General features: G+C 47.9%; 1 protein-coding gene across 1 annotated transcript in view; it reads left to right on the top strand.

The window, feature by feature from the left end:
* The first annotated feature begins 410 nt into the window (after positions 1–410).
* EBF2 (EBF transcription factor 2) overlaps positions 411–17,329 on the top strand; it is a 222,468-nt gene continuing 205,549 nt past the window's right edge. The window contains exons 1-6 of the mRNA XM_061425880.1: positions 411–1,241; positions 3,680–3,836; positions 4,899–4,962; positions 5,234–5,289; positions 5,789–5,862; positions 12,586–12,654. Of these exons, the coding sequence (XP_061281864.1) occupies positions 1,111–1,241; positions 3,680–3,836; positions 4,899–4,962; positions 5,234–5,289; positions 5,789–5,862; positions 12,586–12,654 (551 nt within the window). The 5' untranslated portion in view covers positions 411–1,110. The remainder of the gene's footprint in view (positions 1,242–3,679; positions 3,837–4,898; positions 4,963–5,233; positions 5,290–5,788; positions 5,863–12,585; positions 12,655–17,329) is intronic.

Raw genomic sequence — 17,329 nt, 5'->3', positions numbered from 1 at the left:
TCCTTGTCTTTTAACGTGTAAACCGCTCACAAAATGAGTGTCACCAAGTAACTCCAGGAGACTCGAGAGAGCCCGTCCGGGGAACTGGGTTGCTCTCGGGAACGTTTGCACAAAACATTAAGTACATGTGGTCACATTCCGCTTCTTCATAGACCTGCACACAGAACCCAAGCAGCCCTGGGAATGAATACGCCTCCCGCAGGCTACGAAAGTCCGCATTTAGAGGCAGGCTCGCTGAAGCTTCCAGCTGCCGTGACCAGACTTATCCGGCGCGCACCAGCCGGCAGGGCCAGGCTACCCGACTTCAGGGCAAGACTTGCGGGCCCCCATCTCATGCACACACACACACACACGGGGTTCGGTCTAAGACTCAGCGCCCGCAGCTTTCTGTCCCCTTTCACCTCCCGGACTACAGGCAACGCCGAGCGCGGCGCGCGCCGCCTAAGGACGTCGACCAGGCCTGCCCAGCGCCGGCCAATCCCGAGCGTCCATGCAAATGAGGCTCCTAATCGGGCCTCGGCTCCGCCTCCCGCGGCCTGGGGCCGTAGTAACCCATTCATGGGGCAGGCGCGCGGTTGTAACCCGGCTCCGCAGTGTTCGCAGCCACCGCCTCCTCTCGACTCCGGGTCTTCCCCTTTCTTATACTACTGATCCTGTTGGGGATTTTTTTTTTAATTTTTTTAAATTGGAGCGGTGGGGAGGAGCTGGGAGGGGGGGTGGGGGACCAGGAGGAAGGGGAGAGATTAGGCAGCCATCAATCTCCTCCTGTTTCTCCCAGAACAGGTGATGCTTCAAAATTGTGATCACTTTCTGGAGGCAGCGCTGCCACTGGAAGGATGCGAGCGACCTAAGGCGGAGGGCCTGAGGCGGCAGATCTGAACTTGCGAAGGATATAACTCAAACTTTAGCTACATCAGCCCGCACCTCACGCGTGGAAGCAAAGGACAGGTTATCTTTTTTTATTTTCCCCCAAGAGAGACTCAAACTTGAGCACTTGATCCCGTTTCTTGGATTGCTTTTGGAGGAGACGGCTTGGTGGCAACGTTGGGAAAAAGCAAGGACAGCGTTGTAACTCATTTTTTTAAAGCGACAGTAGATAAGACTTTTTAAATGTTTGGGATCCAAGATACTTTAGGAAGAGGACCAGCTCTAAAAGAGAAATCGCTGGGCGCCGAGATGGATTCGGTCAGGTCCTGGGTCCGAAACGTCGGCGTGGTGGACGCCAATGTCGCGGCGCAGAGGTAATGGGACGGCCGCAGAGTGATTCTGCTCGCGATCTCTCGCCTGTTCCCTCTCTCGCTCTCACTGTCTGTCTCCGTGTGTCATCCCCATCGCTGGTCTCGCTCTCGCTCGTTCTCTCTCCTCCTCATCTGTCGCCCTGGCCCCGCGCGCTAGGGCTCACCCTCCGGCCGGCAGGTCGCTGCTGTTAGGGGAACACTTACCCCTCCGCCAACACTCGAGTTTCTGAACTGCCTGGGTTCCCCCACTCCTTCTCCGCAGACTACTCTTTGGGAGGAAAAATAACAAAGTAGTATCTGATACTTCTCAGCTTGGTCCCCAGTCCTGGCAGGCGGGCCGGGCCAGGAAAGGAGAGTAAGGAACCAGACCGGCGGCCGCCGGAGGAGAGCCGGCTTCCCGGCTACTCTCGGGTTTCGTCTCGCTCCTTGAGAGCGCCTCTCCTCCCGCATCTTGTCGGGCGATTCCTGGAGGCCCGGAGCCCACGGCCAGATGGCGGCGGCGGCTGGAGGAGCCGGAGAAGCCGGAGCGCGCCTGCCGGGGAAGGCAGATCCCCCGGGCGCCCAGGGAGGGGGCAGGCTGGAGGGTCAGGGCGCAGAAATAAAAGAGTGGACCATACGCACAGAGGCGGGGGTGAGGAGGGGAGAAGAGACTAAGCAGAAAAGACCGGGAGTAACAGTAGAAGGAACCACAGAGGGAAGAAAGGAGGAAAGGAGACGTGAGGCAAGCTCAGGGATCACAAGCCTCTAGTTATACGACTCCCTGAAGTTGACTTTGTTTTGAGCATCCTTGTGCAGGGGTAGGAAACGCCTTGTCTAGGCTGCCACCCCGTGAAGACATTCTGGTTCCCCTCCTGCATCACCACTATGGAGCTGAGATGTGTGGTCTCCACGACCTTGTCTGCGGGAGACAGCTCTTTAACGCCCTGGAGTCCACGAACTTCTTCCCATGACTGCAGCCTCTCTGTCGGCTCTCCTGGCCAACCCTCTCTAAGTCCCGACACCGCGCGGAGAAATGACTCCTGTCCAGGCCAGGACTCCAGGTGTCCCGGTTAGAGCGAAGCGGGCCGCCACCCTTGGAGGAGAGGAAGCCAAAGTCGCTTCGCTCGGGAGACCCGGACGGGAGGCAGCTCCCTCCCTTCTGCTTCAGCCCGGGGGCGCCAGTGTCCTGGAGCAGATGGCTCGCCACCGCAGCGGCGGCTTTCTTAGCCGTCTGGGGGACTCGCTGGGCTGCGGGCCGAGGGAAAACAGGCAGGACCGCAGAGCGGGTGCCTCGGCGCAGTCCCTTAGCCGACCTCTCAAAAGACACCTCCTCTACTTTCCTCCTTTCCCCGATCCAGTAATTGTTAAAGTTGAAGCAGGCAGTCCGATGGGGGATTCTAGTCAAAATCCTACACTCTTCAAAAGAGTGAAAGTACTCTCGCGCCCTAGGGACAGACGCCCGGCGACCCCAGCGCCCCGAGCAGCTACATCCATCTGCTTGCTCTCCTGGGCGCCGGGTCTCCCGTTAAATGTGATCTGGCGGCCAGTTTGTCTCCGGCCGCGACAGGTCGGCGGGGAGGCGTGTGCACAGACTCAATAGGCTCCAGGGTATCTCCCGGTTCCGCCAACGCGGCTTTCGCGGTCAGCGGGTTTGGCCGGCGACGCCCAGAGATGCGGCTTGAGCCGGGAGACTGTCGGCTCCAGGCGAGGACGCGCTCTGACTCTTAATAACATTTCGGCTTCTCGCAAGTTCAGCAGTTCCAGGGGCGGGGTCCTCAGGATCACGTCGTCCGTGGTGGGCCTCGATCCCTAGTACTGGTCAAAGGGGCTTGCGCCCTGCCCCTAGCCCGCGCGCAACTTTTCGGAAGAGCGAGGGAAGCAGGAGGTGAGGCCTCCCCGCAGGACTTGGCCTTGGCCTCTGCGCTTCCCGTCCGGCCCCCTCAGGGTTCTCGCCCACCGCCTTTCTGAGTGGTTTGGGAGGCATTGTGGGCAATAGTGCCAGGACAGGTAACTCCAATGAAGATGAAGGAAAAGGGTCACTTCTTTCAAAGTGATGAGGCTCTTAGCCCTTATGCTCCGGGCCCAGCTCCGAATACTGACCCAGTCAGGGTAACTACTTGAGGAACAAGATGGGGGCGGCCCGAGGGGACAAGACTTGGGCCGCTGGGGGTGGGGAGGACCCTCCGGGCTTTGGTCTGCAGTCGGGGTTCCTTGGTCTGTACTAAAGGCTGGAGATTGAGCTCCCGGGAGTGAGATGCCCGCAGGCTGGAACAGCTGTGACTCCTCTAAGGAGTCCCTGCTTCTTAATCGTAATAGAAGAAAAAGGCCAGAAGGGTCCAGAAATCTGGACCGGGGCCACGGACCCTTAACTCTCTGCTATGTTGCCTGGGCCTGTTTGGTAACTTCGTGTCTTTCTCTCTTTCCTCGTGTCCTGTGTCCCCACCGTATATCTTCATGCACAGCGGCGTAGCCCTGTCCCGGGCCCACTTTGAGAAACAGCCTCCTTCCAACTTGAGGAAATCCAACTTCTTTCACTTCGTCCTGGCGCTCTACGACAGGCAGGGGCAGCCGGTGGAGATCGAGCGCACCGCCTTCGTAGACTTTGTGGAGAACGACAAAGTAAGCGCAGGTCCTCTCTTCCCCTCGCGGGTCTCATAACTACCTCCTTGCAAAGCACTAAAGATCCCATCTGTCACTCCGGAGACTTTTCCGCTCCCATCAGGAAGGATGATAAATCGAGGCTTCTCACCCCCAGCCTCCTAAATCAGTAGGATTTCCCCGCACCTTCTCCCGCCTGCACCTCCCGCAGGGGCGCTGGTGGCTGCTTACCCGACTCCTGGATCATTAGCAGAGCCTGGTCACGGACTGACCGCGGAGCAGATATCCTTCCGACAAGAGCATACATAATTTAAACATATAGCCAAGGCTGCCGCTGCCCTTCTCCGGGTTATTTATTATTATTATTTTGCACCTGCGATCGCGTCAGGGTGGGTAAGATAGATACAAGGTAGAAACGCACAAAAACCAGTCTTGGCTTGCCGGACTACCCGCCCCAACCCTAGCCTTCTCTTCTACTCTGGTTCCCACAGCAGTGCCAGCCCCCAACCCAGGCCAAGGTGTGGGCGCTGAATTGGAGCTCAGATGAATAGAATGTGGGAGGAAGGGAACATCTCTTGCCTTCTCTGGGCCTCAGTCCTCAGCTTCCTCAGCTGTACAATTCAAGTTTGGGAGCAGGCTCCTCCTAGGGTTCTTCTTGAACCTGGGCCTGGGTCCCTGAGTTCATTGCCCCAAGCCTCCGGTCCTGGTGGGACATGGCCAAATGCTGCTCTCCCAAGTGACAGGTCCTTTCCTTTCTGCAGCATCCGATGGGTTAGGTGGGGTCTGTTTAAACGCAGCATGGATATGGTGTCTGGTGGTCCCCAGTCTGGGGGTCGCCTTTCTGAGGACATTTTTAAGGGGCAGGGACAGACTGTTGGAGAGGATCAAATGCCTGGGAGCCTTGGAAAGTTTTGGAGCGTGGCCAGTGTCCAATGTTCCTGCCCTTTGACCCGGGCCTGGGCAGGGGTCTGTTCAAAGCTGCTGAGTGACCAAGAGAAAGGCTGTGGGAGTTGGGCTAGGGAAGTCCCTTTGCTCTTTTTATAATTTTGAGGGGATGGAAAGCAAGGGTCTCTGTCTTTTCAGGAACAAGGCAACGAGAAGACCAATAACGGCACCCACTACAAGTTACAGCTTCTCTACAGCAACGGTGAGCTCCTTGCACCCCCTGAGGCGCCCTCGCCGGCCTCTTTTAAGGAAGGCAGTTGACTTTGTCCTGGTCTTTGGCAGGCATCCTCCAGGACCAGGGAGAGCAGGGCTTTGGGAAGCTGTCTCCGAGCCAGGGGCAAGGGCTGGTGGTCTCTGACCCCAGGACGGCTCAGCTTGCACTCCGCCCTGGTCCCCCGGCGTCGGGACAGGTTTGGGGTGCTCGGGAGGGGCTCCCCAGCGCTCACCTCATGCCCGCCCCATCTCCCTGGCAGGTGTCCGCACGGAGCAGGACCTGTACGTCAGACTCATTGACTCAGTCACCAAGCAGGTGAGCCTGGCAGTTCACTCCCCTCCTCCCCGCTCCTCGGCTTGTGGGCCCTCTATTCTCCTTCCTCCCCACCGTCCCTGTCTGTCTTTGAGATTTCCTGGGTCACTCTTCACAGCCCCTCCACATCAACTGATACTTTGTCTTCTCTGGAAAAAGATTTTTCCCCCTCTCTCTCCCTAATTGTCCAGTTTCTTTCTGGTTGGGGAGGCTCTGGGGATGGGAGTAGGCAAACAGAGGGATGAAGAGGGGAAGGACTTATTGGGAGATTCAGCACCCCCCACCCCCACCACACACAAACATTCCCTTTTGCAACAATTATGTCCTCACTAGGGCAAACTTTTCTCTTGGTATATTGCTGGAGTTAACCAGGCACAACTCAGGTTCAGTGCGAGCAGCGGGGACTCCTGAAGAAGTGGTGGTTAGAGAGAAGAAACCCGATTCTGTTCTCGCTCTAACGTCCCCTTTTCTTTGTCCCTCCCTGCCGGCGCCTCCTTCTCAGCCCATAGCTTACGAGGGACAAAATAAGAATCCGGAAATGTGCCGAGTTCTCCTGACACACGAAGTGATGTGCAGGTAAGGGCCGTGTTTTCCCGCGGGCTTGGCTGGAACGCGGGGCAGGTGAGCAGCTCCGGGCGCGCTGACTTGCCTGCGTCCCCGGTGATGACCTTGGCGAGTGGTGGCGTGCTTGGGCGGGCGGCCTCGCTGGGACTTGCTCTTAGGGCCGGTTGGCTGGATTTCCTCCTTAAAACTCAGATTCTAGGAAAAAATTGATCAGGAGTCGAAAAGGCAGCCCAGAAGCACCCAGGATTCCACCCCTATGCATGGCACGAGTTTGCTCCGTGGAAGACCTGCCGTCCAGCGGTCCGCAGAACGCGGGGAGGGGCTGGGCAGGCGCGGGTCGAGTTTGGGATGGGGACTTTCCCTGAGCCTGTCGCCGTCCAAGGTCCGCAGGGCTCGGTTCCCGCCGGTCCCGCGCATTCTAGGGGTAGATGTCCATGAGGGGCCACTTGTAGAGTTACCGAGTCAAGGTTTTGGAACGACTCAGTCTGGACAGGCGAGAGAATCGAGCGGCCCATTTTGGGGGTGCTACCCCCTTGTCCCCCAGATGAGGCACCTGCCTGTGATGCAGGAGCGTTTTCTTCTTCCGGGGACGTTTCTTTCCCTAGATTTCCTGCGCCAGGGGAGTTTCTTAGGTCAGGATGAACTACCGGGCAATGGATGGGAGGAACTAGGAGAGAACCTCACCGGGTAGATCCGGGGTCTGGAGCAACAGCTGGATTTTGACGACCGAGTTGTAAAAGGTGCAATCTACCCGGATTCCTATACCATTTCCCATTTTCTTTTCTGAGATCAATTCATTTCATTTTGGGTCCTTTCTTCTCCTGGACCAGAAGAAAAAAAAATTTTTAATAGAAGAAATTCATCTGTACATTTATTCATTCTTTCAACAAATGTATATTGAGTGTCTAATATGTGCTAGTTATGGGGGATCCCACAGCAAAGGAGAAAGGATATAGAAAGAAAACTCTGGGAAGAAGTGGTTATTTTACTATAAACATTTCAATGTTTATATCCACACAGGGTTTTCTTCCTCCAAAATCTCTGATTGGAGAGAAAGCCTCAATTCTTTCATACTCTGCTACTGCTTCAGTGAATGTCTTCCAACATCAGCCTTGCTAGCTTTGGGTAATTGCAAGCCATCTGATTTAGTTTGAATTGTTTTATGGGCAGCTCCTGGCGGTCTCGTCTCCCTCCTCACCCAGTCAGGAAGAAACCATTACAATCAGACGTGTTTGTTTTGGTTTTGACCAAGTATTAGGAAAACAAACTTTGCCAACTGCAAAGTTCAGCTCTGTCAGTGGCCTCAGCTGAGGGATTGAGGGTTCCCTGCCTGAGTAGTTGGGTGAGGTGTGGGTAAGCAGATCGGTACTCCGTTATCCCAGGGTTCCTTGATAGGTACATTCAGAAAGAAAATACAATTCCAAGGTGAACTTGCATGTGATACCTAGGTTAAATAGTCAGAACGTTTTGATTTGGTTGGCTAATTGAAGGGTGGGTTTTTCTCTTTTAAATTCTTTTTTCTACTTTCAAACATCTTTGTCAGGAGAGATTATCTTCTTACAAAAAAAGAAAACAAAACCCAAGTCTGGCCCATTGTCTGACGAATTATACCTATCACTTTAAATAATACTTGCACACCCCATCCAGCTGTAGTTCAGGCTGACATTTTTATTTTTAAGCCCAATCAAATCCACCTCATTTTATGCTGTTTAAGTAGCAGCATCAATTTTTAAAGCCTCTAGTTTAGTCTGCATTAGTAACACAATATAAAAATTTAATGTACTGTAACTTCTCTTCATTTGAGACCTGGGAAGATGCTCTGCTATTTTCTTCCCAAACTAGAATTTAAAACACATATTAATTATGGGTAAATAAATGATCCATGGAATGGGTATTGTGTCTGTATTTGTGTGTGTGTATGTGTGTATATGTGCGAGCGTGCGTGCGCGCTGGGAGATGAGCTGGAGTGATAGATTTGGATATATCTGAAAGGGAGGATCCCATTCAATCTGTCAGTCAGAGCTGGTTGACTCTGCAACCAGAAAAAAAAGTTCCCTCTCCCATGTTTTGAGTCAGTTATCACAGTCAGTGATTAAGGAAGGAGTCAGATGAGCCCCATTTCTCAGTGGGTACTCCACATACAGAGTTTCGTTTGCATGGTATTTGTGGCATACCTGCAAATCTTCCTGAATGCTTTTGTTCTGTCACCTTTGCTTAACAACAAAAACAAACAAACAAACAAACAAAAACTCATGAAGCAATGTTTTGCTTTTGGGGGGGGCAATAAAATAAATCTCTTTTAGGTATAACTTTTCTCTCCCTTCCCCAGTTGTCTCCACTCCTCTCTTCCCTGCTTCAGTTCATTTTGCCAATTATTAGCAAGGAGAAATCTAGTTGTTATGTCGCTGCCAGCCACCCCTGTGCCCTCAATGCTCAGAGGGTTAAAAGATATTATAATTTGAACAGAAGTCGTCTCAAGGCCTACAGCTGGCTAATAACAGAGTTGTATTGAGCCGGAGCAAACCCCACAGCTGTGACTTTTCGCCACAAGGCGCAGGCTAGACGGGGCCCTAATCAGATGGGCCAGCCGGGCAGTGGGGCCAGTGTCTTTATCGGCCAGATGGTGTGAATTTAGACACTTTTGTTATGCAATCGCAGGGAGGAGTTGGGGAGAAGAAAACAAAACAAAAGCTACCATGCTGTGCGCTTATTTGAGTTTGAAATTAGAGACAGATTTTTGAAAGTTGAGGGTTGAATTTTAAAAACGATTTTGGAGGGGAAAGGGCACACTGGCTAAGAGTTTGGCTGGCTGGACACTCTATGCCCAAGACTGGCGCTTTTTCCCCTTTGCTTATCCCCTATCTTGATCCCTTTCTGAAAAATGCAGGTAAGATTCAGCCTTGGGATAAAATTTTTCCTATTCCCCACCTCTCATCCCCAACTGGTTTGATTTTTTTTTCCTCTTTCCTTCTCCAAAGGTCCCACAAGGAGATAGGGAAGGTAGACGAGGCCTGTGAGCAGGCTGAGAGTATTTCAGGTAAAAGGTTCTCCAAATAAGGACTAGAGTAAAATAAGCCAAACCATGCCGAGTGAGGAGCGGAGGAAGAGCTTTCATTTTCATTCATTAGGGGAAAAAAAGTACTTTAGAGCTTCCCCGTGGAGTTTAGAGACACAGCCTTAACCTAGTGCAAGTTCAGTTTCCTCTTTGTTTCCCATCTTTTCTTATTTTTCAGTCTTGTTCAGTTTTTTAATAATACTTTTGGACTTACAGTGACTGGCTTGTTAGAAAATATCCCTAAGAAACCTTTTAATAACAGTAAGTGAACCTGAAGTTGGTCACACAGGCTTTGTGTCTACACCGAAAAGAAAGGAGATTTGAGCTGGTTATCTGAGTAATTCAGGGACCTGGTCCTTCATGTCAACGCCCCATGTCCCTGATCTCAGAGTGATTGTTTGGGGAATGTGAGTTCATGGAAGTCTTATATTCTCTACTTCCCTTTGCTTATGTTACTGTTGCTGGTTTGAGGACTGAATGTCATTTAAGAAACCAAATAAAGAAAAACCAGGACATCTTGATGAGCCGTTTTCTTTAAAAAAAAAAAAAAAAGACTTAGCTTTGGCTAACCCAGAGAAATTTGATGAAGGTCTCAGATGGGGTGAATATAGTCCACTCCTATAATTTTTTTACCTTCACTATTATAGTCCAACAGCTGAGTGCTTGTTGCATCTTTTCTGAGTGTTAACATTAGAGATTGTCCTTAAATATGTTACTGTTGGAAAGTGGAAGATTGGACCGTAAAGTTTCTCTGCATTTTTCTTGGAATATCATTTCCTTCCCTGAGTGGATTCCCCACATTGTATTTCGCTGGCACCAGGCTTACATTTTTATCTATTTTTCTTTTCCTCCAGAGAAAGTCCCCACGGAGAGCAGCTGAATTCAGCTGAGCAATTTTGCAAACTTACTTGGCTTCCTCAGAATCACTCCTTCTCAAACTAAATAGATTGGCACATTCTGAATGTGTTCTCTTGTAATTAGATTGTACTTAGACTCACACACAGATTCAGGTTGGGTTGACCTGCTGGTGATGTCAAAGAAGAGTCTCGTTAGAAGGTCTTCAGATACCTAGCGTGGATAGGATTTTTGAAATTGTCTTGCTAAGAAAAAAGGGTTTGTTTAGGCCGCAAAGGTATTATTCTGATGATGTAAGCAATAGAAATAATAGAGGTGGGGGATAGGAATTGGGAGGGAGGTGGGGAACAATGATGGGATGGGTAAGGAGTTGGGAAAAGAGACAAGGGTTTTGGGAAATGGGAGAGCAGCTGGCCAGCATTTTTATTGGTGTTAATCTTGGGATGGGCTTCCCTTGTGGCTCAGCTGGTAAAGAATCCGCCTGCAATGCAGGAGACCTGGGTTCGATCTCTGGGTTGGGAAGATCCCCTGGAGAAGGGAAAGGCTACTGGGTTGGAATTTTCAAAGTTAATACTTAATATAATTTCAAAGGCAAAATATTATTTCAGAAAGTTTCAGCGGCAAATGCTAGCATCTAAGAAAGTTGAAACAAGCTTTCTTTTACTTCCTACTAATTTGATTAAATTTCTCCAAGCCTTATCATGCCCATTGGGTGAAAGTTTTTTAAAGCATATCTCACGTATTTTTAACTTTTGGAGAATGGTAGAATTGTTCACTGAAGAATCCACACATCCCTACATATGACATATGAACTTGAAATGTCTTTTTAAAAGTATCTGTTTGTTTATTGATAGTTCTTTAGAGGATCAGAGAGTGCACTGTGGAGAATCAGAAAGCAAATCTAAGACTGGGCTGGTGTTGGGCCTTTGGGTCTTTGCTACCACATGGCTTCATCCTTTTCCTTAATCTGTTGCCACTTTTGAATTGAAGGAATTTCATAGCCTCGTGGACTTCTTAAACCTAGAAGGGACTGTAGATAATCTAGTCCAACACTTTAATTTCATGTATCAGGAAGGCCAAGCCCAGAAGGGTTAAAGAGATTTGACTACACTCATGCAGCTGACTAATGACAAAGTTGGGTTAGATGTCAGAGCTCCAGTTCCCACTTAGCCAATCCTTCTATTGTGCTGCATCATCTTAAACCATAGAGAGGCTATCACAAGAAGGGCAACACTTACACAAATTTGGTTATTGCTGGTGTTTATGAGATGTATTCTCCAAGTGGTATGGATGATAGTGCTGCTTTTATAAGCCACGTCAAGACTATGTCCTTTACCAACTACTGTGATGGTGGACCATGTGCTTGGATGAGCTGAGAGAGGTATTTACAAGTCTGTGGTCCTCTAGAGTCTGTCATACAGAGTGAAGTCAGAAAGAGAAAAACAAATATCGTAGATTAACGGATATGTGGAATCCAGGAAAATGGTTCAGGTGAGCCTATTTCTAAGGCACGAATAGAGACACAGACGTAGAGAATGGGCATGTGGACGCAGCGGGGAAGGGGAGGGTGGGATGGACTCGGAAAGTAGCGTTGACATATGCACACTCCATGTGTAAAATAGATAGCTGGTGGGAAGCTGCCGTGCAGCGCAGGGAGCTCAGCTAGGCACTTTGTGAAGACCTAGAGGGGTGGGATGAGGAAGTGGGGTGGGAGGGAGGGCCAAGAAGGAGGGGATATATGTATACCTATGACTGATTCACATTGTTGTACAGCAGAAACTAACACAACATTATAAAGTTATTATATTCCAATACAAATGATTTAAGAAAAGATTTAAAAAATTGAAGTCTGTGGTCCTGACAAGGAGCAGACAGGCAGTATGGGGATGTGATTTTCCTGTGCTTCTGGCCACCCAGCCTCCCTTGCTCTTTTCATATTTGTTTAGGTCTTCCATGCCTTTTGGAGGGGAGTGTTTTGTTCTCTTTAGGTCCTACTGAGTCCTTCCCATCTCCATCTGTTGTATTTGCTTAGGGCCCCTTCTTTCTCTTTTCATCTCAGATGATCCCACAAGCATTTCTCCAGTGGTACCCAGTACTTTGCCAGATGGTAGAAAGGAAGTCTCGGGAGGCAGAATTTTCAGGATGGGACCTACCACATGCTAAGTTCCATTTCTGTTCCAGACCTGGTGAAAATGATTAGAGATATCTTTTTACAGTTCCCTGCTTAATTTTTTCCCCCCATTTGACAATGCACACCATAGTTCTGATAATCTTCCTTCACCTTTAGAAAATGATGAAAATGAATGAATAAATGGATGAATGAATGATTATAAAGTACAGTGAGTTCTGTGAAGAAAGTTGTTATGTAATTAAGGTTTATAATAATTCAGGCAGCTACTTGGGGTCTTTTTTTTTTTTTTTAATAGCTCTTCCTTTCCCTTATTCCTTCAAGTATTTATTAAGACACAAAGATCTAAAATATATATATAATAATAAAATCATTCAACATGGAGCTGGAGGTGACCTTCTAGATCTTAAAGTCCAAGTATCCATCATTCAGGTTACAAATAAAGCTCTGGGGAAAGTTGTGATTTGCTGAGAATTACCAGTTTATAAGTCATAAATGGAGAATTTGGATGAATAGTCTTGGGCTTCATGTTTAGTGTTTTTGAACATAGCCATACATTCATGCTCAAGCAGCTGATAGTTAAGCAGCTACCAAGAATGTACTCAATTTTGTGAATGTTCTTAACATTGTATGCTCACCGTACTTTCTGGATTTTAACACGTTTCATTTACTCTTTTCATTCCTTCCCAACCTACAGTCGGTGTTGCGAAAAGAAAAGTTGTGGCAACCGAAATGAGACTCCTTCAGACCCTGTCATCATCGACAGGTAGGGGGAAAAAGTGATTTTTTTATTTTAAGCATTTCTGGTTTTTCTCTTTTAGAATCTCAGCTCTGAGTACTGATCACTGGGCTTTGCCATAAGGTTGGTTACATGTTACCTTCAAGGCATGGAGCTAGTCTGACATGTGTTTTCTTGTTTTGGTTGGCGTTTCTTGGAAGAAACCAGAACCTTCCTTTTTGAACAGATGTCTCTATCTTTTCCAGGTTCTCTGACTTCAGCCTAATGGGAAACGGTGGTGAAGAATGCCATTTCTCCCACTGGGCAGAAATAGGGTCTCATTTAGTTTTCTAGAAGAGGCAGTGCAGTTTCCTAGAAGAGGCAGTGCACCCGAAGTTACTCGGTCACTTCCTCATCACTCTCTGTGATTGCTGTTGGGCTTGAAGACTGTCAAATTAAATTATAGTTTGGGGATGATGACAAGCTTTCCATTGCACAGGGGGAGGTTCCTTTCTACCACAGAGGGTTGCATTCCAGGTCCTATGTTATGTTCAGAGTGGAAAAGATTCTTTGGGACAAGATGCTAATTCATTGAAATGTGATTTCGGCCTCCTCGGCTGTATGTTTTTGTGATTGGAACCAGAACTTACAAACCAGTAAAGAAATACCAAATTAACTTCCAGCAATCATGTAATTTTTAAGAAATCCCATATTCCCACCCCTAATTTTTTCTCTTTCGTTAAAAAACGGAAGAATTCCCTCTTGCTTCTTTCTTTGGGTTTTTGTGTTTCTAGACAGGTCCTGAAATGGATTGGAGCGGCCGCAGTCTCTAAAGTTGTTATTCCAATATTCCAACAAATTCTCAGTTGGGAGAATGGAACCTCTGGCATTCTTCCCAGAAAGCCAGCTTGCTTTCTTTGTGGAAAGTATAGCATAGCCCTAGGAATGAGGAGGCTGGAATTCTGATCCTATCCTAGCTTCTGACCTTGGACACAGCACTCAACATCTCTGCTCAATGATGTCACAGAGGGTATAGAGTTGGAGGGTATGGCTTGCTGTTGGATGTTGCAGAAGGTTGCTAAAATATACATGGCAGTTTTGCAATATTCCCTGAGATGCTTGGAGGAAGAAGACAGTCAAGTAGGAAATGTTTGCTGGATGTATAGAGCGCCTTCACCATCTTAGGAGGTTTAAGTGAGACCCATTTGAGGGAGTTCTTTGGAATTCCTTTAGTTTTTCTGAAAGCAAATAGAAGCTTAAAATTAATAAGTTGTAGGAACTCTGTGGGACCAGCTGTCTTCCTCGTTTGATCGGTGAAAAGGCTGAACTCAGGAATGGTGATATGACTTGCCCACGGTTACACATCTGGTTGGAGTGAAGCTGGTGCTGGGACACAGCTGTCCTCACTTCTGGCCTGTGATGCTCTTATTGCCACAATCCTTTCCTCCCAGCACTCTCTGTCCCAGTTTATACGATCACACGTAATATAATTTCCCAGGCTTCCCTGGTGGCTCAGTGATAAAGAACCCACCTGCTAATGCAGAAGACTCAGGTTTGATCCCTGGGTTGGGAAGATTCTCTGGAGAAGGAAATGGAAACCTATGCAACCTGCTTCAGTATTCTTGGAATCTTCATTAGAATCTTGTCTAATTGCTCTTGACTGTCTTCTGGGCTTCCCTTTGCCTTCTTCTCTTCATTTGTGGAAGGGAGAAGGTATGAAGGCAGAAATCCCATGGAAAGAGGAGCCTGGGGGGCTACAGTCCATAGAGTTGAATAAGAGTCAGACACGACTTAGTGACTAACAACACAACATTTCCCAGCTTCCTAGTATACCCTGGGGTGCTCTGGAGGATATGAAGCCTATGAGAGCAGTGTAGACAAGGATCTAGTCCTTTCCAGCATGTTCACTGAGTTCACTTACCTTTGTCTAGTCCTTTTTTTAAAACCAACTTTAGCTCCTCTTTCAGGAGGTATTCTAACCTCATGGTTGTGATATCTTTTCTTCTAATAAACACCCCATAAACCAGCTTTAGAAATGTTTGCAAACCCATAAATGCCTACCTGCACCTTACATCTCATAAGCACACATTCTAAAGACTCTGCATTTAGTAGCAGTCCTTTCTCTAAGAAACTATGTATAGCCCGAATGCAAGGAGAAAGAAATACGCTATGTTTTCTTCCCATGTAATACACATGTTAATGTACATAGGCTTTTGACATCTATGGAGAGAAAAAATTTTCAGGTTATGTGCCTTCACTGTTTGTGCTAGAACACTTTAAATTCTTCTGAGAAGGTGGAAATTGTATTTTAGCTGTGTCTTAAGGAGCTTTATGTGACGCTGGCATTTATTTTTATTAGCTGGTGCACAATTAAACAGCCTGACAATGTCTCTGCGTCGCTTGTAATATGTGTTACTCCTGAAATGTTGTGCATCTGCATGGGGAAACATGCATACCAAAGGGTGCTATAAATTGACCAGGGATCAGGTTTTTTTTAAAGAACTCATCTTGTTATAAACAGATGCATTTGTTCGGCTTCCTCATCAGAGAGCTTTTGTTTGAAGATACTGCTTGTTCCTCTATTGGAATCTTGTCTTTTTGTTCCTGACTGTCTTTGGGGCTTGCCTCTGCCTCCTTCCTTTCATTTGTGGACGGGGGAAGAGGATTGAAGGCAGGCTTCCCTTTGCCAGAGGTGGGATGGGTGGCTTGTGTTACCAAGCAGTGCCTCTGGTCTCTGGGTTCAACACCTGCCACCTTAGAGATGTTTAGATAACCCAGGAGCTAAGGGGTTGAGATAACCCAACAGGTGCTAAGTAGTCTATTTTGGATTTCCTCTGAGTAAATATAGAACTCTCTTCTTTGCCCTCGTTCCTATACACTGACTAATTATCTCTTCCTCCTTCTCACTCCATCTAACCAGACGCAGTTAATTTACACTATCTTTGAATTTCTCACACAACAGCCACGTTCCACTCTGACTCTAGGGAAGCTGGTTTATTCCCTTGAAATTGTGCAAGTTGGCGAGGGGGAAGGGACCCTTCAAGACTGGTTCCCAAACTTTTCACCGCCAGGGACCCCTTTTATTGTTTTCTTTGCAGAACCAGGTTCTGCAAGATTTTGCCTGTCAAGCTGCAATGAACAAGTCATAATCCAGCTGTAATTTAATTTTTATTACTTGAAGATGTACAACAGAATGGGAAGGAAAAATCTCATCCCAGAAATGCCCTTGATCTTGGGACTTTCCTGGCAGTTCAGTGGTTAAGACTCCATGCTTCCACTGCAGTGGGTAGGCGTTTGATCTGTGGTCAGAGACTAAGATCCTGCAAGCCTAGTGATACAGCCAAAAGTAAAGAAATAATTTTTTTAAATGTCCTTAATCTCATCAATGGAGAAGGCGATGGCACCCCACTCCAGTACTCTTGCCTGGAAAATCCCATGGACAGAGGAGCCTGGTAGGTGGCAGTCCATGGAGTCGAGAAGAGTCGGACATGACTGAGCGACTTCACTTTCACTTTTCACTTTCATACATTGGAGAAGGAAATGGCAACCCGCTCCAGTGTTCTTGCCTGGAGAATCCCAGGAATAGGGGAGCCTGGTGGGCTGCCGTCTATGGGGTCACACTGAGTTGGACACGACTGAAGCGACTTAGCAGCAGCAGCAGCAGCAGCAGCAATCTCATCAATAGCCAATCAGAGTTTCTGATTGGGACGAGAACTGCTAATATTACCACGCTAACTTGATAGACTGCCAGCTCAAACATGAAACAACCTGACTTTTCACTTAGCCCCACTTGACCACGTCCTGGGCATTTCTAATAGGCTATTTGAAATACGACAGATAGCTTCCTCAACCTCATGGCTCCTTAACTGAAAATTGTTGGATTTTTACAATGGGGCATCCCCATCAGAGACTGTGTTCTCCGTTTCCTAAGACCTGGGAATTTTTTTTCCCCTGCCTATGTGACTGCCATCCTTTATCTCTCTAGAAACATAAATTTAGTTCTTATTTTCAGTTGTCTTTGAAGCATGCTTTTGTGAATTCTTGGGCAGCCACACCCCTTTTCAAAAAGCCAGGCCAACACACAGCCTAGTAGGACTTGCTGCTAAATCACAGGTCCCCAGCAGAGCCTTCCTTCTGTGTTGAAACATGTGCACAGCGTGGCAGTAGCGTTTATTCATTTTGAATATAAAAATCTAAAGTTTCTATCTGAAAGAAAAAAAAAAAAAAACCTCAACAGAACAAAACAAAACAAAGTCAACAATGAAAACATATTCCCTACTGAGGTCTTCAGGGTACACCTTGTCCATAAAGATCTCTGTGTGGTAAATAAAAATAAAAAGACTCACACTGATTTACATTTTGGGGTTTCAGATGGTGGAGGTGGTTTAGTTGCTAAGTCATGTTTGACTCTTGTGACCCCATGGACTGTAGCCCATGAGGCTCCTCTGTCCATGGAATTCTCCAGGCAAGAATACTGGAGTGGGTAGCCATTCCCTTCTCCAGGGGATCTTCCCGACCCATGGATCGAACCCGGATCTCTGGTGTTGTAGGTGGATTCTTTACTGTCTGAGCCACAGGGAAGATCGAACCCTGGTCTCCTGTGTTGTAGGCGGATTCTTTACTGTCTGAGCCATGGGGAAGCCCTTGGTGGTCCATGGAAAGAGGATTTTAGGCACGTTCTCACTGACTTGGGAGAAGGATAAAGAGTGTTTACTGTTCTTGT

The sequence above is a fragment of the Bos javanicus genome, chromosome 8, assembly GCF_032452875.1.
Source record: "Bos javanicus breed banteng chromosome 8, ARS-OSU_banteng_1.0, whole genome shotgun sequence".
Classification (NCBI taxonomy): domain Eukaryota; kingdom Metazoa; phylum Chordata; class Mammalia; order Artiodactyla; family Bovidae; genus Bos; species Bos javanicus.
The sequence above is the reverse complement of the archived record's forward strand: the minus strand, read 5'-3'. Positions and strand labels throughout refer to the sequence as shown.